We start from the raw sequence: 20,816 nt of genomic DNA on the forward strand, positions 1-20,816 counted from the left end.
TTGACAGAGGAGGAAACTGAGGCCCAGAGAAGGAAGATAACTTGCCCAAGGTCTCATGGCTCATAAATATTAATCTGGCCTTGAACTTGGGTTTTTTGATGGTAAACCCAGGACTCTTGCCACCACCCTGGGCTGCCTCCAATGAACTGAGGATAGGAATTCCTACTTGGCAGCAGGGAAGTCGGTGTTATTGGCTGGAGCAGTCAAGGTTGGTTTCATAGAGGAGTGGGATTTGGGCAGGACCTTGAAAAAAGGAGGAGGATTGTAGGTGGCCCAAATAGATTTCAGAACTTGGACATCTTCAGTTCCCCAGGACTCACTGTAGGTGATGGAAAAACCTGCCTGGAAATTTGAACAACTGTTACCCATGGCCAGGTTCACTTGCTCATTGGCATGTCCTGCATGGGTGCTATTTAAAGTAGGAACATGCAGTTGATCAACATTTATTGAGCACCTACTGCATATGAGGTGCTGTGGGGGACACAGAATCTACCAACCTTTGTTCCTTTCTTCCTCTTCCTCCAAGAATCCAGTCATTTTTTGCCCCTTCCATGATCCAACCCACAGGATGTGCCCTGTGCCCCCCAGCAGACAGTATTATCTTTCTTTTCAGTTTTTCCAAGAACCCTCTGGTTCTCTCCTCTGCTTTGTCACATTTGACTTTGTGTTATACTTCCCTGTGGACCTGCCCCTTCGCCCAAGAAGAATATAAGATCCTTGAGGACAGAGCTTCTATTTTGATTGCCTTTATACCTTGAGCATTTAAGTCAGTGGTTTTTTTTTTTTTTTTTTTTTTTTTGGCAACCAGGGTTAAGTGACTTGCTCAGGATCACACAGCTAGTAAGTGGCTGAGGCCAGATTTGACCTTGGGTCCTCTTGACTCCAGGGCCAGTGCTCTTTCTATTGCACCACCTAACTGCCCCTAAATCAGAGGTTCTTAACCTTCTTTGCGTCACGGACGTTTCAGCAGCCAGGTGAATGTATAAAATAAAATTCATAGGAGTACAAAGGAACCAATTATATTGAAGAGGAGTTACTTTAAAAAGAAAGAAGAGTGACTTGTACGTGGTAGATCTTTCTTTGATGTTTTTGAATGCGTGGATATACATAAAGCACATCTGACAATGAAATGTATACCTGTGTGGGGTGAATGCTTACTGAGCAATATGGAGAATGCATCTCCCCTGTGGGACCTTATGGTTTACAAAGAACTTGCCTCAAAACAGGGGGCCTATCTGGAGAAGAGCAAGGAGGAGCACATTTTACCAGGGAAAAAACCGAGGTTGAGAGACGTCAGGAGACTTGGCTAAGGTCACACGAGTGGTAAGAGTTGGGGTCCGGACTTGAATGCAGGTCTTCTGACCCCCGAGTCCTGTGTGCCTTCCACTCCAGTGTGCCATGCTTTAGGAGGTCATCATGGTGTGTGTAGGGAAGGTCAGTGTGAGCTACAGTGGTCAGCTTATGAAGGGGGCACAGCTTTGCACCTCTAAAGAGAGCCTTGCAGACACTCTGAGTGGGGGACCAGCATTCAGCAGCTCTGCCTCTTGGGGCATCAGGTTTCCAGGAGAATGGCTCGAGGTTCCTGGAGCCTCCCTGGCTCTAGGCTGTGCTTTGGTGAACTGGGGTATCTTTAAGACTTTGAGGAGGATCTCTTTCCTCGTCTGTCCTTTATTCTTGCCAATGGCTTGTGTGGGTTAGGACAAAGCTGCCCGCTGCAGGTCTGCCCAGGGACCCCACAAGTGCGGCCAGAAATGAGGAATGAGGGCCCAATACAGGCTCGCCAGCTATGGATAATATCTCATATTTTATCTTCATTATAGAGCTATTCATCAAACTGAGATGAATTAGCCTCCATGAACAGAGAGTCCCTGGGGGACCTGCTGGGGGCGGAGCTGGGGGATTTGACTGGTCACCTTGATCCATTAATCATTCTCAGTATCTGGGCCTGTGTGCTTTCTTTAAACAGTGACTGTGGCTACAGGGCTAGGTTTGAAAGCACTCACCAAGGAGGCCGCCTTATTTTTCTATCTCCCCCGTGCCTACTTTTGTGTGCTGAAGTTGGAATTGGTCCTGAGAGCCCGCTAGTGCAATGTTCCTGGAGGTTTCTGGGTTCATAGAAGAATGGAGCTTTGGGGTCCTCCCAAACACAGCCATCCTGATGTCCAGGGTGGGGGGAAGTGGTGGTTCTGGAAGAAGGTGCCAAGAGAAAGCTGGGGCTGATTCTACCCTCCTTCCCACCCTGCCTCCTACCCCCCCCCCCCACTCAGCCTTGTGTTACCTGGTTGAACTAGGCGACCTCTCTGGTCCCTTCTGGCAGGAAGTTTCTATGAGGAATGAGCAACGGTCTCTTGTCTGCCATTGCTTGACAGGCATACAGGAACCAGACAGGATAATAATCCGTGTAATTACCACTTAGTCATGTGTAGATAAGAGATGTAACAGCACAGGACCATTTCCTTCACAGTCATAAGGCTCTCACACTGTTTGTCTTTACTGCAAGGTGGCCCAGAGTCCACGGTCCGACATCTTTGGGAAATCAAAGTGGACAGACTGGGAAACCAAGAAAGAAGTCAAAAATATAGCTAATGATGCATGATTTCTTTTTTGAGAAAGGTAAAAAGTGGCACCATATTTTAAGCACAGCTTAGAGGGCTCTGGAGTCTTAGGGGAGGGGTCTTAGTGTACATTAAGGCAAGCTTAGTATCCAGACCCCAAGACGAGAGATGGTCTGGAGGAATGGAGGCCAAGAGAGATTAAAAGGCTTGTTTAGGGTCACCCAGATAGTGAGTGTCAGAGGTGGGATTTGAACCCGGGTTCTCCAACTCTAGTGTTCTTGCTACTAGACCATGTCACCTCTAAGATTGAGATCATGTCCTTAGAGAATCAGGGAAGGAAGTGGGGATATTTAGCTGGAGAAGAGAAGATAAAGGGCTCTCTTCTAGGATCTGAAGGCCTGTTATGTAGAAGAGGGAAGAGGCTTACTTTGTGTGGACCTAGAGGATGGAGTAAGCAACACAGGGCACGACTGTCCAAAAGGCCGACTCCAGCTCAGCGTCACCTCCAAATGAGGGCAGATGTCCCAAGGTGGGAGGAGCTGCCTTGGGAGGCAGCAGGTTTCCCATCCCTGGAATTCTTGAAGCAGGTACTGGAGGACCACTGCTCAGGTGTGCTGAAGAATCCATTCATGTTACAAGATGGCAGCTCAGACTCAATGTCTCTAAGTTTGTTCTGACTCAGAGATCCCATAACTCTGGGTCTGGAAATCCTGGCCAATGAGAGACACCTGAAAGCCTTACAAAGGGAAGATACAGGGGGAGGAGGACACTGTTTTTAAATTTCTAAAGGCCTGTCATGTGGATGAAAGGATTCTCCATTATTCTCCATTGGTCCAAAGGTCACAAATGAGACCCGTGGCTGGAAATGACAGAGACAGATTTTGGCCTTATACAAACAGAAATCAGGCTGCCCTGAGCTCCCCATTCCTGGGCCTCAATGGCCATCTCTCTCCTTCCTGACGGACAGGTGGCTTGCTGAACCCCTAGGTGCCTTCCTGGTCTTAATTCTATCCTTTCCCCATGTTCCTTCTTCCTGCTGCCCTGTGCAGGGACCTACTCCCACCCTCCATTTTGAAAGGGAAATGAAAATTCCTTTTCTCTTTGTATAATCTCCCTTGGAGAGTAAGGCTACGTTTGTGAACAGCCACAATCCTACCCTTTTAAAAGCAGTAAAGCTCATGCTTCCAACCTCAAGATAGGACTTTTGCACTTTACTTAACCCATTCTGACCTGTGAACTCATTTGTATCATCCAGAGGGTTATTATTTACTGTTCCTGTTGTTTTTGAAAAGAAAAAGAACGAAGGCTTTGCTATTTGGCTGGGGGCAAGTGCCTGGTTCCTTCATCTGTAAAACAGGCATGAGGATGCCTACAGTACTTACCTTATAGGGTTGGAAGGCTCAGATGAGATAAAATCCAGTTTTTTACTCACAGAATGAAGAATAAAGATCAGACTCATTTTATTTGGCCCCAGAGGGTTGAAATAGGAGAAATGAGTAGAAGTGTCAGAGAGGCAAATTGAGGTATGAATGAGATGAGGAGGTACGTCCCTTCCACCTCTAAGATTCCACCATTCTGTGAGTAAGAATCTGAAGGCTGGAGAGGGCAGCTGACCTCCCCAAGGTCACCCAGCTGGTCGGGGGCAGCAGAAATTGGACAAGAAACCAATGTTTCAGTGTCCTTTCCATGACACTGTCATGCACTAGCCCATTGATCAAATCCTAGGTCGTTCCATTCAGAATCTGCATATGATCAGAATTCCCAGTAAGGGGAGTTCAGTGTGGGTGGGAGTAGTCAGGTAAGGGGGACTTGAGATTGACCACTGAGGGTGGGTCAGATTTGCATGGGAAGAGAGGAGAAAAATACCAAAGTGTTACCTGGTTATTATAACATTTCTACGGGGCTTTGAGGTTTTCCGAGCATTTTACATATGTTGTCTCATCTGATTGTCACAACAACCCTGGAATGTCAATGCTTTTATTATTCTAATTCTACAGATCAAGAAACTGAGGCAGGCAGTGCCAAAGTGACTTGCCAAGGATCACAGAGTAATAAGTGCCTGAGATCAAATTGGAACTGGGACTCTAGGACCAGCACACTGTCCACTATGCTACTTCACTGCTTGGAGTCAAGAAGATCCCGGTTCAAATCCAGTTTCAGGGGCAGCTAGGTGGTGCAGTGGTTAGAGCACTGGCCCTGGAGTCAGGAGGACTTGAGTTCAAATCTGGCCTCAAACACTTGACACTTACTAGCTGTGTGACCCTGGGCAAGTCACTTAACCCTATTGCCTAGCTCCCCCCCGCCCAAAAAAAAATCCAGCTTCAGATACTTTCTAGCTCTGTGGCCCTGGGCAAGTCACTTAACCTCTGTCTGCCTCCATTTTTCTCACTTGAAAAATGAGTATAATAACAGCACCAACCTTCCAGGGTTGTGGCTAACAAATGGGATAATATATTTAGAATTCTTTGTGAATCTTAAAGCATTATAGAAATGCTAGCTAACTATTCCCCGGGGCTTCCTGCAGGTGGTGTGGTGTTTTCCACTGCTAACCCATGCTCTGACACATGACCTGACCCATTGACTGAATCTTGTAGCCAGATTCTTTGGGATTCCCAGAGTGCAAACCTATGGGATTGTGAAGTCTCTGAACAGTCACTGCTGGTGAGGAGTCCCCTGAGGGTCACAACAAGGCACTGATGCCATCCCGAGCAACTGGGGACCTCTAATCCAGGGATTAGCAGCACCTTGGAGAGCAGCCAATTTGTAGACACATTACAAACCTGAAGGGCCTCAAGTCCTCAGGGAGCCCTAATCCCAGGCTCATGCACAGACCTGAACTGGGGAGGTGGCTTCTGGAGAGACAGAGAGAGAGAGCTGGGGGTGGGGTGGCACAGAGAATCTGACCTAGGACCTCACCCACCTGGCCTCCATCTGGAGAAAAGTCAGCAAGGCCTGGTTCCCAGGTTAGGCCCACATCCTCCTCTGGGCTGTCCTGTCTCTCTTGTTATTTATTTCTTTTAATACTCACATTAGGGCCTTGCTGCCTGCAATATATCATCTTTTAAATGGGACTTATTTCCAAGCTGCTGAGACCCCAGCAGCCATTTGAAATCACAAAACCTTCATATTATTCTCTTCTTGTCAATAATTTATTTTTCTTAAACCAAGACTGATTGAGGGGGTGGGGGAGGAGGTGAGAGAAGTCCAAAGATATCACCTCCCACCTGACCACATTTTGCTCCTGGCTGTTATATTTCAGGTTTTAGCCTCAAGCAAATTTATTTTTTTTATAATCAGTTATCAATTCCAGAACAATGGGCTAGGCCTCCCCCTCTAAAGGCTGAGTAAGGTCTCAGCAATGGGGGAAGGGGATGGGAGGAATGGGGTGAAATGCCCAGAGGTGTCTGGTGGGGTCATAAGGTAGGGGGTGGACTGAAAGAAAGGAGAAACTGGGTAGCTCTGAGGGGCAATGGGTCTGTCAGGTAAGAGGGAAATTTGGAGAGTGTAAACACCTTGGAGGTAGTGGAAAAGATGCTGAATCTGGAGTCAGAGGGGCTTTGGTTCAAGTTCCTGGTTCCAGCCACTTAATTAAAGCCTCGGTGGCCTCAGTTTCCTGGGGGTGATGCACTGCAATGGGGGCCAGACGTCAAGTTGGAAGACATGGGTTCTAATCTTGACTTTGCTGCCCTGTGTGACTTTAGAGCAATCCCTTAACTTTTTCTGGGCCTCACTTTCCTTATCCATAAAAAAGGAGGGGTTTGGAGCAAAGGTCTGAACTAGAAGGAGGGAGGGAGGAGGGAAGGAGGGAGGGATGGAGGGAGAGAGAGAGGAAGGGAGGGAGGGAGGGAGTTTCCCATGACCAGAAGTCTTCAAGCAGGGATTGGATGACCACGTATCAGTGAGATGGTAGAGAGGACTCTTGGGTGGGTCTGGACCTCAAAAGGCTCCTTCCAGCTCATAAATATTTGTGCTTCTGGGACCAGCTGACCTTCAGGGTCTCTTTCAAGTTGAAATTCTCTGCTCATCTGATTCTAGATTGAAATCTTTCCTGTACAGATCCCCTGGGAAAGAGACAAGGCAACCCACTGAGCTATGGATCCCTCTGGGCAGGCAGGGCACCAGAGGAAGTGTCCAGCTCCTCGGGTTCTCACTGCTCCCATCCTGGCCACCCCAATGTCCTCTGGGATTGTCATACTGTCTAAGAGGTTGGCCTACCCCAAAGATGAGGATTCACATCATCATTTTAAAGCATTTTAATTCAATGAGCACTTATTAAGCACCTACCATATGCCATTTTAATTCAATGGGCATATATTAAGGTCCTATCATGTGCTATTTTTGTTCAATGAACATTTATCAAACACCTATCATGTGCCAGACACCATGCTCAAAATTGGGGATCCAAAGCCCTCCTACCCTCAAAAAGCTTACAATCTACCCGGTAGGGAAGGGGGAGGGGAGGAGGGGAGGAGGGTTACATGTATACAGAGAAGTGAATGTGAAATTTAGACAAAGTAAATATACAAAGTAAGAGAGAGACAGCATGGGCTAATGGACCTAAGCTAGGCTTAGAGCCAAGAAGACCTGGATTCAAGTCTTGCCTCTAACAACTACTGACTGTGTGACCCTGGGCCAGTCACAACCTATCAATGCTCTAGACAATTCCCTAAGGCTATAAATTGCAGACAATGCTAGGATCTGTAAAGAGACTTTCCTTACTAGGGAGTTCCCTCTAACAGTGAAATCCAGGTCCAGTCCTTTCCTTTAAGTACTAAGTAATTCTTTTGAGGGCAGTATTATCACCTGATGGAATCAGGATGGGCCTTCTCTACCATGTGGCATTTGAATTAAGCCTTGAAGAAAGTTATGGATTCTTAGTGGCAGAGATGAGGAGGGACCTTAGAAGGCACATAGTCCAAAGCCTCTCCAACTAAGATCTAGAATTTCCTCCACAATATGCCAACCCTGTAAGTGCTTGAACACCTCCAGTAATGGGGTGCTCACTACCTTTCGTGGCAGCCTGTTCTGTTTTTGTCAGAAGCAGGATTCAAACCCAGATCTTTTGATTCTGGAATCAACACTCTGTCCGCTGTTCCATAGTGCCTCTGATTTCATCAGGCAGCTAGGTGGCACAGTAGATAGAACCTGGAGTCAGGAAGACCTGAATTCAAATCAAACCTCAATACTTACTAGCTGTGTGACTCTGGGCAAATCATTTAACCCTATTTGCCTTAGTTTCTTCAACTGTAAAATGATCTGAAGAAGGAAATCGCAGACCACTCCAGTATCTTTGCCAAGAAAACCCCAAATGGGGTCACAAAGAGTCATACACAACTGCAATGACTGAACAACTGTGTGCCAGACGCTGCACTAATACAAAGAAAGGCAAAAACAGGGGTCCTGCCCTCAAGAAGCTCTCCCTCCCTCCATCCCCCTCTTTCTCTTTCTCCTTTTCTCTCTCTCCATCTCTCTCTCTCTAAATCAGCCCAGCCCTGGCACTACCTTTCTCTTTTTGAAAATGAATCAAAGAAATAATAAGCACTTCCCTCCAGAGGATAAAGCATCTGACACCTTTATGTGGTACCAAACTGCTCCATCTGTGAAGAGACAAAGCTGGAGCGTCCAATTGTTTTGGGTTGAGCTTTCCAACCTGGCCAAGGTCACTCAGGCTGTGGGAAGGAGTACAGCAACAAGGATGGCCGGCTCTGGTTGGTTTGCCCAGTTTGGGGACTGGGCAATTATTTGGGGACCTGCTCACACCCCTGGGGAGTGTGGTCCTTTTGAGTGTCTGATGTGGGAGATTGGAGGAGGGGAAGGGAGACTCAGGGATGCTGCTCAGCTTAAAGTTAAGGCAGCCAAGCTGTAAGAGCTTGCCAGAGTCCTCCTGGGGTGGGAGACCCTACTCTCTGAAGGCAGAAGAACCCTCTACAAACTAGTGTCATAACGAAACATCAGAGGAGAACTTAGTGGAAAGCTATTTAGTCTAACCTCATTTTATGAACCATCAACTACTGAAGAGGTAGTATGCATAGTAGATAATAATTTAGATAATAGATAAAATATTTAGATAATAATTTAGGAAGTCCTGGTTTCAAATCTCACCTTGGATGCCTACTGGTTGTATGACCTTGAGTCATCTCTCTGTGCCTCAGTTTCCTCATCTTTTTAATGACTAGTACCCCCTCCCTTCCATGAACTTGGCACCTATTTTATATATAATGATTTCTGTATATTTTTGTCTCACTTGATAGAATGTGAACTCCTCAAGGGCAGGGCCTGTTTTCATCTTTGTCCTTATGTTTTCAAAGCCTAACTCGTACATGGCATCTAGTAGGTGCTTAATAAATGCTCACTGATTGATTGAGGCTCAAACCAGATAGTGGATATAAAGGCGTTGGGGAAGTTGATTTGAAGAGTTTCTGATTGCCTGGGTCCTGGCTGTCTGCAGTTGCTTAGAGGTGTCTCAGGATCAGAAGAGGTTGACTCCCTGGACCCCACTTGGGAAGCCTGGAGAGAGGAGGCTATGATCAGATTGGGGTTATTTGCCTTTGAACCCAGCTCACCTTTCTTGCTCCATGGAGCTGGTCCGAGCTCCTAGGCATGTGATCACGAAGGTATGCAGTCCCATCAGAGGGACCATCAGAGGCCTCCAGGTTTAGGCACACTGGGGTGACCCAGAGGCTCCTAGAGCTCTTGATCTGCCTCTGAGAAGGGATGGCCCTAGGAAGAAGCAGGGTAGTGACAGAAAGATCATAAACCTTGGAGTAGAAAAGCTTGGTGTCTAATCTCAGGCAGAGCCTTGGCCAAGCAAGTCACCCTCTGCTGAGCCTCGGTTTTCTTTTCTGTAAAAAGCGAGCAGTTTGAGCTAAGTGCTTGCCTCAGTCCCTTCTAGTTCTAAAATTTTATATCGTTTCAAAGTTCATGCTCACAATTCTTTACAATTTCAGCTTTTTTGCCTTTGGTGGGGGGTAACTGGGAATATGACAATTTGTCAACAAGGACCAACTCAGACTTTTTGAAGTTTGATGGATTTTAAATGTCTGGAAAGCATCCCGGTTGATTTCAGTAGGAAATAGACCTTTTTTCCTTGGGGACTCCAAAGACAAGAATGTGGGCTCCTATATTTATGGCTGAGGGGGACCCCAGTGGACTTTTAGGTAGAGACTTATAATAGAAAGAGAACTAGGTGTAGAGCCGAGAAGATTGGAATCACAGACCTGGGTTTGAATCTTGGCATTGCCGTTTCCTTCCTAGACCATAGATAAATCACTTCCCTGCTCAGTCACCTCATCTACAAAACAAAGGGGTTGCATTAGATCAGGGACTCCCAATTTAAGGCTAGCAGAGTTACTCTAACCTTAGATTTAAGGGGGTCTGTGAATTAGGGTGCAGAAGAAATTGCAGTTCTATTTTTTCTAACCAAAACTTGGCATTTCCTTATATGACGCTGAGAAGGGATCCACAGGCTTCCTCAGACACTGCCAAAGGGGACCATGACAGAAACCCCTCTGGATGTGATGATGTCTGAGACCCCCTCTACATCTGAAGTTCCTAGGAAATGATAAAGTAGAAAAATCCCTGGCTTTGGAATAAGACCTGAATTCAAATCCTGTCCCTGTTGCTTCCTCTTTGTGTGAGGGACCTAGATTAAGTCTTTTCCCTTTCTTTTACTCAGTTTCCTTCTCTGTAAAATAGAGTGATTAGACCAGATGGCCTTTAAGGGTTCCTTATGGAGCTAAATCTATAATCCTATAAAATTCCTGGAAAGCTTTAGAACATATTTTTATTGCATGTTTTCAAAACTCTATTTTTTCTGGTGCTTTAAGGTTTACAGAATGTTTTCCCCACAACAATACTGTAAGTCAGGTAAGACCATAATTATTGCTTTCGCTTTACAGATGAGGAAATTGAGGCAGACAAAGGTTAAGTGACTTGCTCAAGGTCACACAGCCATTAAGTGTCTGAGGTCAGATTTGAACTCGGGTCATCCTGATTCCAGACCACTCTACTATCTTGCTGTCTCTAGGCATGAAAGTATATAAGTAAGGTTTCTAACCACGTGTGGTCTTTGAACCACAAATGCGCCTTCTACAAGCCCCTTGTAGTGGTGGGCTGACCTTGAGCATCTGGATGGTACTCATGAAACTTTGACATCATGCCTTTGGGGTTTGGGGGCCTGGTAGAGGGGAAAGAGGGAGATGGCAATTCCTTAAGAAGGGCCAACCTAAACATTTTGAAGTTCAATGGTTTTTTTTGGCTAGGAAATGGGGTTAAGTGACTTGCCTAGGGTCACACAGCTAGTAAATGTTAAGTGTCTGAGGCTGGATTTGAACTCAGGTTCTCCTGACTCCAGGGCCAGCGCTCTATCCATGGCACCACCCAGTAGCCCTGAAGTTCAATGAATTTTAAATATCCAGAAAACATCCTAGTTAATTTCAGAGGAGGTTTTATCAAGAACTCGGAAACTCCAAAGTCAAGAAGGTAGGTTCATAGAGTTAGGGCTGAGGGGGACTACAGCACAAAGGCCATGTCTATTATTGTCCAGAGGAGAAAACGAAGGAATCCCCAGAGAGGTTAATAACAGGTCAGATGGACAGTAAATGACAAAGACAGGATTTGAACCCAGGGTCTCTCCAAATCCGGTGACCTGTCCACTAGGATCTTAGCTTTTAAAGGGGGCCTTAGAGATCATTTAGTACATTGTGCAAAGGAGGAAGCAAAATGATTGATCCAAGGTCATATGGGTACTAAGTGGCAGATGTAGGATTTGAACCCAGGTCCACTGACTCCAGACCAACTAGGTGGTGCCATAGTGCATAGAGCACCAGGCCTGGAGTCAGAAAGACCTGAATTCAAATCAGACCTAAGACACTTAGCTGTGTGACCCTGGGCAAATCACTTAACCCTGTTTTCCTCAGTTTCCTCATCCGTAAATTAATTTAGAGAAGGAAATGGCAAACCATTCCAGTATCTTTGCCAAGAAAACCTCCAAAGGGGTCATGAAGAGTTGGACATGACTGAAACATTTGGACAACAGCAACCGCTACCTCTCTCCCCCCTACTCAAGGAAGGGAGGAGAAGCAAATGGGGCTTGCTTCAGTTTTCTCCATTTTTCTTCCCTAGAAAGTCACGAAGAAGGAAGGTGGCTGGTGACGGGGTCTGCCCATAATTTTCAGTGTGATGCTCACAGCTGACAATGGGGGCTGTAAGCAATATCCTGTTGCCTCTGTCCTTGCGATGTCCTTTCTCTGGTGTTTCCAAATCTCATAAATAACCAAGAGCAGGTTGGCAGGAAGCAGGCTTCTCAGTGCCCCCCTCCCCCACAAGCCTGGGGTAGCGGGGTTGCTAGGCTGAGCTCGTGGTTGCTAGGGGTTTTTGTGTTCCCCAGGTGTCCTGGGAAAATGATAGATCATCAGCACAGGCCTTGGCTATTAATTGAAACGCATCCGCAGTGAATCAGTCAGGGTCATTGCATTGTCTGAGTTTTCTTTTGCTGGTTGGCTGGTGGTCCCTGAAGGCCTCTCATTGGTTGGAAAAAGCTGCCTGGAAGAAGGACTGGTACCCTCAGTGCCAAACAGCTCTGGAGTGGCCCGGACTCTGTCTGCCCCACTGGCCACGCCTCTATTGCCTCGGACCATCCTCCTCTCATCTGTTGGGAGACTTGCTGCTGTCCAGCCTCAGTGTCTAGTCACAGAGGACGTCTGAGCCAAACGTCACATCGTGTCATTAGTGAGGGAGAGGGACGACAAGTAGCCTCAAGGGCTGCGGATCCAGATACCCTGACTCAGGCCAGGGCTCAGTGAAGGGCATAAGGAAGAGGAAAATTTGGCAGGAGGATGGATTCTGTTCCTCCCAGTATGCTCATAGGTCATTAGAGCAGGATTGGACCTTAGAACAGGGGATGTCAGGGCTGGGAGGGGCCTCAGCATAGGGGATGTCAGGGCTGGGAGGGGCCTCAGCAGAAGGGATCTCAGAGCTGGGAGGGGCCTTAGAACAGGGGATGTCAGGGCTGGGAGGGGCCTTAGAACAGGGAGTGTCAGAGTTGGGAGGGGTCTTAGAACAGGGGATGTCAGAGCTGGAAGGGGTCTTAGAACAGGGGATGTCAGGGCTGGGAGGGGTCTTAGAACAGGGGATGTCAGGGCTGGGAGGGGCCTTAGAACAGGGAGTGTCAGAGCTGGGAGGGGCCTTAGAACAGGGGATGTCAGAGCTGGGAGGGGCCTTAGAGCAGGGGCTGTCAGAGCTGGGAGGGGCCTTAGAACAGGGGATGTCAGAGCTGGGAGGGGCCTTAGAACAGGGGATGTCAGAGCTTGGAGTCTTAGAAGAAGATCTTCTAGACCCCTCTCCTCATTTTACAGAAGAGGTGATGGAGGCAGAGGGTAAAGCTATTTGCTCCAGCCCACCCAGCTTATGCCACCCAGGTGGCATAACTGCGGTCCCAGCCCAGGCCCCTTCAGGGTTCCTCCTCCCCACCATCCCTCCCCACTCCCAGTCCTACTTTCTCCATTTCCAAGTGATACAGACTGATTTTAATATTAACAGAAATCAAATTGAAATGGTTAACCTGGGCAAACCTTGCATACTCCCCAGTGAAATAAAAAGTATTTTTGGATCATCTGGGCCAGGGCCTGGTGCAATCACTCAATGCCACCAACATTTACTAAATGCGTGCTATTTGCTGGACCCTGTGATAGGTTTTGGGCTTATTCAGACAGAAGTCTGAGACTGTTTTTAAGGTGTTTACTTCTTATTAAAGACATATACCACACAAATAAGTCTGATAGGAGTGGGAGTGAGCAATGGTCACCCAGAGGCTCCAGGATGGTGTTGAAAACATGTAAGGAGTGTAAGATTGCTTTCATGGTGGGGAGGGGGAGGTTAGGGAAGTCTTCCTGGAGGAGGGGGCATTGTAGGCATGGCTGGTGGCAAGAGCAAGGCCCCAGAGATGTGAGAAGGCAGAGAGAGAAAAGAGAAGTACTTTAGCCTGCCTGGGAGCTTCAGTAGGTATGTGAGTGGGAGCAGCCTGAGACAAGGCTGGGAAAGTAAAGTGTGACTCATTTTGGAGAACCTTTGATGGCAGGGCTATACAGTTTAAAAAAAAAAGTCTCTCAATGAAGCAACATGCATTCATTAAGTGCCTACTATATGCCAAGCATTTTGCTAGGCACTATATAGAGAAACATGAACCAGTCCCTGCTCTCAAGAAGCTTATAATTTATTTCAGGGAGATAACAAGTGTGTGTGTGTGTGTGTGTGTGTGTGTGTGTGTGTGTGTGCATATCAAATTGATACAACATAACTTTGAAGAGACACAGTAGCAGAAGGGGGAGGTTTATTTAGAAGGTGAGCCTTGAAGTAACAGGCGTGGCATTTATATATGGCTTTAAGATTTGCAAAGCATTTTTAGATACGTTATCTTATTTGATCCTCACAACCACACCGGGAGGTGGGTGATTATTATCTCCATTTTACAAATAAGGAAACTGAGGCAGCTGACTTGCCCAGGGTCACATGGCTAGTACGTGCCTGAGGCAGATTCAAACTCATGTTTTCCTGCCTTTAAGCCCCGTGCGCTCTCCACTGCACTACCTCACCGCTTCCAAGGAAATCAGGGATGCTAGGAGGGATTTGAGTCAGGAAGGCACCCCAGGAATTCAGAGAGCCCGAGGATGGAGCTGGGAGGATCTAAGGCAATGGGGGCCACTGGAGCTCTTGAGGACGTGCTCGGAGTAGTGCCTTATAAAGACCCTTTGGGCAGTGGTGGGGAGGAGGCATAGGAGAGAGGAGAGATCAGAGGCAGAGAGGGGGTTTCAGAAGCTTGAGCTGCATTGGAAGGGAGAAGCTGGACCTCTTCCATGAGATGGAGCCTCCCATGACTATCTGGGCTCCCCTGCAGTTGTCTTGCTTGCAAGTGTTTCCAACTCCTTCCCTTTCCCTTTCTGCCCCTGCCAGCCCGAAGAGAAACAGAAGGCTGCAGCGGCATTCTCACACCTCCAAGGGGCCATGGAGACTCTGAGCATCTCTGCGAGTGAGCAGCGGGCCATTTGGAGGGTACTGGCGGCTATTTATCACCTTGGAGCAGCAGGGGCATGTAAAGGTAATTCCCCTTCCTGGCCTCCATCCAACCCAACAAGCATTTATTAAGTACCAATGGTGTGTGGGGTGCTTCCTTAGCTTGCTGTTTGACGGCTGCCCCGAGTCAAGAGGCTTGAGTGGCCGTGTCAGAAAGGGACTTTTTATTCTTCTTCTCCTTGATCAGGGTTTGGAGTCCTATTTGGTCTGTTGTCTTCTTCATTGGGGGTGTATACCAATGTCTTCCTGGGATTCCCCCAGTGAAAGGACTGTCTGAGGTGTTCTAAACAGATGTCCTCATGCACAGAGTAGAACCTTGTTAGCATTCCAGGGAATACTGTTCCCTCCAAAATAATTGACTCCTATGGGAGCCCCTGCACTCAGTCCAGGGGGGCCGCACCCTCTCAGGAGGCTTCTGGAGTTTTCTTTGGGAATCACCTCCTGGGTCTGTTCATTCTGGGGCAAGTCTTCATTTGGTGGGGGGGTTGGGAGTGGAATTTGATCAATCAATCAGGAAACAATTATTAAGCACCTACTGTATGAATCATCAGTAGGTAGACATTGGAAAGAGTCCGATGAGTCAGAAATAGACATCATGGCGTTTCAGATCACAGACCATCCATGCCTGCCCATTCTCTATGCCTCTCATCCATGTTCACCACAGGGAGTTGGGAGTTCACGTACCATGCTTGAGGCCTTCTCCAGTTTTTCTTTTTTGGATTACAAGTGTAATACATATGCGATCCGTTGACTATCCCCCAACTCTCATCACATGACCACCTTTTCTTTTTTCACTTATATATTGCTTTGATGATAATAATAGTCAATAGCTAGTGTTTTGGTTTTTTTTTTGTAGCTCACACTATGTACCAGGCACTGTGCTAAGCACTTCACAAACATTATTTCATTTAACCCTCATAGCAACCCTAGGAGGTAAGGGCTATTCTTATACCCATTTTACAAGTGAGGAAACTGAAGCAAACAGAGGTTAAATAACTGATCCAAGGACACATAGCTGATGTCTGAGGATAGATTTGAACTTAGATCTTCCTGATTCCAAGCTTAACACTCTTATCTACTGTGTCACCTAATGCCTTTGATAACATCTTTCACTCCTTCACAGTTCCTTGCTTGTAATGGGTTGTAGGCTTCTCCTGCCAACCATGCCCCGCTTTAACCCCCTTTGGGTGATACGCATTATTAATTTGTTAGAGGCCACTATGTCATATGACTTGCAGTCTTACAGCAATATTGGTAGAATATTGGTATTACAAAGATGGACCCTTGTTCCAGGGAGAAGTTTGGTGTCATTTAGAGCATTATTCAATTTCCCAAAGGAAATCCAGACTTCTCTATTCCTGATCTTTTCTGGGTCCAATTTATTACTTATTTGTCATGTTTTCCATGATATACGTACTAACACATAAGCTCTAAAGGTTGTGCATAAAAGTGCATATCACAGTTTGTTTAGTAGCATTTATCATCCTCTTGGTTTTTCTTGTGTGGATAGTTAGGCTAGATTTTTTTCTGAGTGATTGACTCAACCACATGGTGATTGATTATTATCTATCCTTGGCAACCCATGAACCAAAGTCATAAGTAAGAATTTCATTTTTTCCTTATTGGTTAAAGGCATTACTTTAACACCATACTTTGTTCTAGGAATTAAAAGTGGAAGTTGATTAAGTTTATGTGTTACTGAGTGGGGGGCCAGATAAAACCAAATGGAAAATGCCATTCATTGGGCAAGAAAGATACTTATTCTGGACCATTTGGGACTTTGTGGTCACCAGTGCCCCATGAAATGTGAAGAATGTCTCCATGATGGCCCTCGGTTGTGTTTAGTTCTTCTAAAATGGGAGTAAAGACTGGCTGGCCATTTGTGGGGAATGCTACCATGAGGAATCTTTGTCAGGTTTAGGTTGGACTCACCAGCTGTTGGAGGCCCTTCAACCTCTAAAATTCTGTCATTATTTTAAGATTTTATTATTTATTTTTTTAAACTGAGTTCTCATTTCTTTCCTTCCTCTATCCCATCTCCCACCCATTGTGAAGGCAAGAAATATGATATCAGTTGTACATGTGAAATCATGCAAAACATATTTCCATATTAGCTGTGTTGAAAAAAAAAATCCGAAAAAACACCAAACCAACACTCAATGATGATAAAATGAAAAATGATATGTTTTGATCTGCATTCAGATTCCATAGTTCTTTCTCTGGAGGTAGATAGCATTTTTCATCATAAATCTTTTGTTTAGAACCATTTTACAGGTATTTGGAGGCGTTTGGGGGAGAGCTCGAGCAAGTCACTACTTTTACTCCCTATCATAAATCTATTGGAATTGTCTTAGATTGTTGTATTGTTGAGAAGAGCTAAGTTTGTCATAGTTAATCATCACACAATGTTACTGTTACTGTGTACAATGTTCAGATTCTGCTCAGTTCACTCAGCATCAGTTCATGTAAGTCTTTCCAGGTTTTTCTGAAGTCCACCTGCTCATCATTTCTTATAGCACAATAGTATTCCATCACAATCATACACCACACTTTATTCAGCCATCCCTCAATTGATGGACATCGTCTCAATTTCCAAGTCTTAACCACCACAAAAAAGAGCTGCTAAAAATATTTTTGTACCTGTAGGTCCTTTTTCTTTGGTCTCTTTGAATATAGACCTAAGAGTGATGCTGCTTGGTCAAAAGGTATGCACAGTTTTATAGCCCTTTGGGCAAAGTTCCAAATTGTTCTTTAGAATGGTTGGATCAGTTAACAACTCCACCAACAATGCAATAGTGTTCCAATTTTCCCACATCTTCTCCAATATTTGTTGTTTTCCCTTTCTGTCATATTAGCCAATCTGATAAGTGTGAGGTGGTACATCAGAGTTGTTTTAATTTGCATTTCTCTAATCAATAGTGGTTTACAGCTTTTTTTTCATGTGACTATAGATACATTTGATTTCTTCTTCTGAAAACCACCATTTCATATCCATTTCTGTCATTGTTTCCTTCTGAGTTATTCATTAGTGGTTGACCATGATCACCCCCTTGCCAAACCTTCCACCAGTGCGATATGGTACAAAGGATATTGGACTGAAAGTCAGAGGACCTGAGTTCAAATTCTGGCTCTTCTACTATCTCTGTGACTTTGGACAAGTCTCTTGACTTCTCTAGGCCTACTTTTCTTCGTCTATAAAATGGAGTTGAATAAGACGGTTTGCAAGGTCCCTCCCAGCTCAAGATCTATGACTCTGTCTCAATGAGATTAGCAGTGAAATAAAATCAGAGGATTAGGCTAGGAGGGGCAGAAGAGACCATCCAGGCCAAAGCTTTCATTTTTCTTTCATTTTAGGCCCAGAGTAAAGGTCTAAGGGGCCCCAGTTGGGACTGGACCCCAAGTCCTCTGATTCCTAGCACTAAATTCATTAAATTTATTTATTTTCTAAATGCCATCATGTCCTTTGCTTTATCTAAGGCTTTCATTTGACTTTGGGTTAATGGCCCAGGTTGGCTCAGTCAGGCGGAAGAGAGAATTCTTGGAGTGCGGGACCCTGCTTCTCCTTTCTACTGTCTGCACCTGGCAGCTTGTCCTGGCAAGACTTCCGAGCCCATCTAGGTTGGCTCTGAGATGAAAAAGCCAATTTGGTGGGCTTTGCTTTTCTCTCAGGCTCAAGCGAGGTGCAGATGGAGAGGGATGCTTCTGTCTCTCAGAGTGGGCGTGTGAAAAATAATAATCCCGCTATCTCTCTGGACAGGCCAAGGCAAGGACATGGGGCCTTCTCTTGGTGTAGTGGGTAGAGGACTGGCCCTGAAGTCAGGAGAACCTGGGCTCCAGCTCTACCTCTGACCCTTACCGGCTGTGGGACACCTGGGCCGGTCATTTACCATATCTGAGCCTGTTTCTTCATTCTCATAAACTAGGGAGAATGACATCAGTGATGCCAACCTCCTCAGAACGTTGGAAGGCTTAGATGAGATAATCTATGTCAAGTGCTTGGCAGACTTCTACGCACAATGTGAATGTCATGTGTTGTTATTCATTCCTGATGGCTTTTGAGTCAACAAGCCCTGAGTGCCATGCATGAGGGCAGATGCAGTCCATTCACAGGTTTGTTATTTCAACTCCAAGCTGATTGCAATGCTGTGCACCAGGGATACAGAAAGAGGCAAGAGATAGTCCCTATCCCAAAGAAGCTAGCAATCTAATGGCAGGTGCTTTGAGTGTCCAGAGTCCAGAGAAAAGGACAATTAGCATGATCTCCTTGCTGTTAATCAAATTGGACAACATCTCCCAACTCCATGCATTTTTTTCGGCGATCGGGGTTGAGTGACTTGCCCAGGGTCACACAGCTAGTAAGTGTCAAGTTTGGTCTGAGGTCAGATTTGAACTCAGGTCGTCCTGACCTCAGGGCCGGTGCTCTATCCAGTGCACCACCTAGCTGTCCTCTTGTTCTTTCTTTTTTAAAAAAATATTTTGTTTTTCCTCAATTACATATAAAGACAATTTTTCACATTCATTTAATAATTTTTTTTTGATTTTAAAATTTTCTCCCTTTTCCATCTCCTCCCTTCCTGAGATGGTAAGCGATTCGATATAGGTGATACATGTACAATCATACAGAACATATTTCCATATTAGTCATGTTGTGAAAGAAAATACAGACACGAAGAAAGAAACATGAAAGATAAAGAGAGTGAAAAATAGTGTGCTTCGATCTGCATTCATACTCCATCAGTTCTTTCTTTGGAGGTGGATAGCATTTTCCATCGTGAGTCCTTTGGAATTGTCTTGGATCAGTGTACTGATAAGAAGAGCTAAGTCATTTACAAGTTAATTATCACACAATGTTGCTGTTACTGTGTACAATGTTCTTCTGGTTCTGCTCATTTCACTTTGTATGTGAGTTTTTCTAAGGTTTTTCTGAAATCAGTGCACTTGTCATTTCTTATAGCACAATAGTGTTCTTTCATAGTCATATACCACAACTTGTTCAGCTATGCCCAATTGATGGGCATCCCCTCAATTTCCATTTCTTTGTCATCACAAAAAGAGCTGCTATAAATATTTTTGTACAAATAGTTCCTTCTCTCCCCCCCCCGCCTTTGGATCTCTTTGGGATGCAGACCTAGCAGTCTTATATAGTCAATACCTAGTAGGTATTGCTGGATCAAAAGGTATGCACAGTTTTATAGCCCTTTGGGCATAGTTCCAAACTGCTCTCCAAAATGATTGGATCAGTTCACAACTCCGTCAACGATGCATTAGTGTCCCAATTTTCCCACATCCCTCCAACATTTATCATTTTCCTTTTCTGTCATACTAGCCAATGTGATAGGTGTGATGTGGTACCTCAGAGTTGTTTTAATTTGCATTTCTCTAATCAGTAGTGATTTAGAGCATTTTTTTCATATGATTAAAAATTCCTTTGATTTCTTTGTCTGAAAACTGCCTGTTCATATCCTTTAACCATTTATCAATTAAGGAATGACTTGTATTTTTATAAATTTGACTCAGTTCTCTATATATTTGAGAAATAAGGCTTTTATCAGAGATACTTACTATAAAAATTGTCTCCCAACTTTCTGCTTTCCTTCTAATCTTGGTTACATTGGTTTTGTTTGTGCAAAAACTTTTTAATATAATCAAAATTATGCTTTTTACTTCCTGTAATGCTCTCTAACTCTTGTTTGGTCATAAATTCTTTCCTTCTGCATAGAGGTAAACAGGTAAACTCTTCTTTGGTCTCCTAACTTGCTTGTGGTATCATCCTTTATGTTTGAATCATGGACCCATTTTGACCTTATCTTGGTATATGGTGTAAGATGTTGGTCTATACCTAGTTTCTGCCATACTGTTTTCCAGTTTTTCCAGCAGTTTTTGTCAAATAGTGCATTCTTATTCCCAAAACTGGGGTCTTTGGAATTATCAAACGCTAGATTACTATGGTCATTTACTACTATATATTGTGTACCTAACCTATTCCACTGATCCACCACTCTATTTCTTAGCCAATAACAGATTGTTTTGATAATTGCTGCTTTATAATACAGTTTGTGATCTGGTATGACTAAGCTGCCTCCATACATTTTCAGTGGCCATCCCCCATGCCTGGGACACTCTCCCTCCCCATATCTTTCTCTTGGCTTCCCTGGCTTCCTTTAAGGCTCACCTAAAGTCCCTCTTTCTCCA

The 20,816-nt window shown here is 45.2% G+C and overlaps 1 protein-coding gene across 1 annotated transcript in view; it reads left to right on the forward strand.

The window, feature by feature from the left end:
- Positions 1-20,816, forward strand: part of MYO18B (myosin XVIIIB) — a 352,079-nt gene that overhangs the window by 30,650 nt on the left and 300,613 nt on the right. Inside the window, exon 11 of the mRNA XM_027862330.1 lies at positions 14,505-14,649. Coding sequence (XP_027718131.1) covers positions 14,505-14,649 — 145 coding nt within the window. The remainder of the gene's footprint in view (positions 1-14,504; positions 14,650-20,816) is intronic.

The sequence above is a fragment of the Vombatus ursinus genome, unplaced genomic scaffold (assembly GCF_900497805.2).
Source record: "Vombatus ursinus unplaced genomic scaffold, bare-nosed wombat genome assembly UNPS02001287.1, whole genome shotgun sequence".
In the NCBI taxonomy this organism is placed as follows: domain Eukaryota; kingdom Metazoa; phylum Chordata; class Mammalia; order Diprotodontia; family Vombatidae; genus Vombatus; species Vombatus ursinus.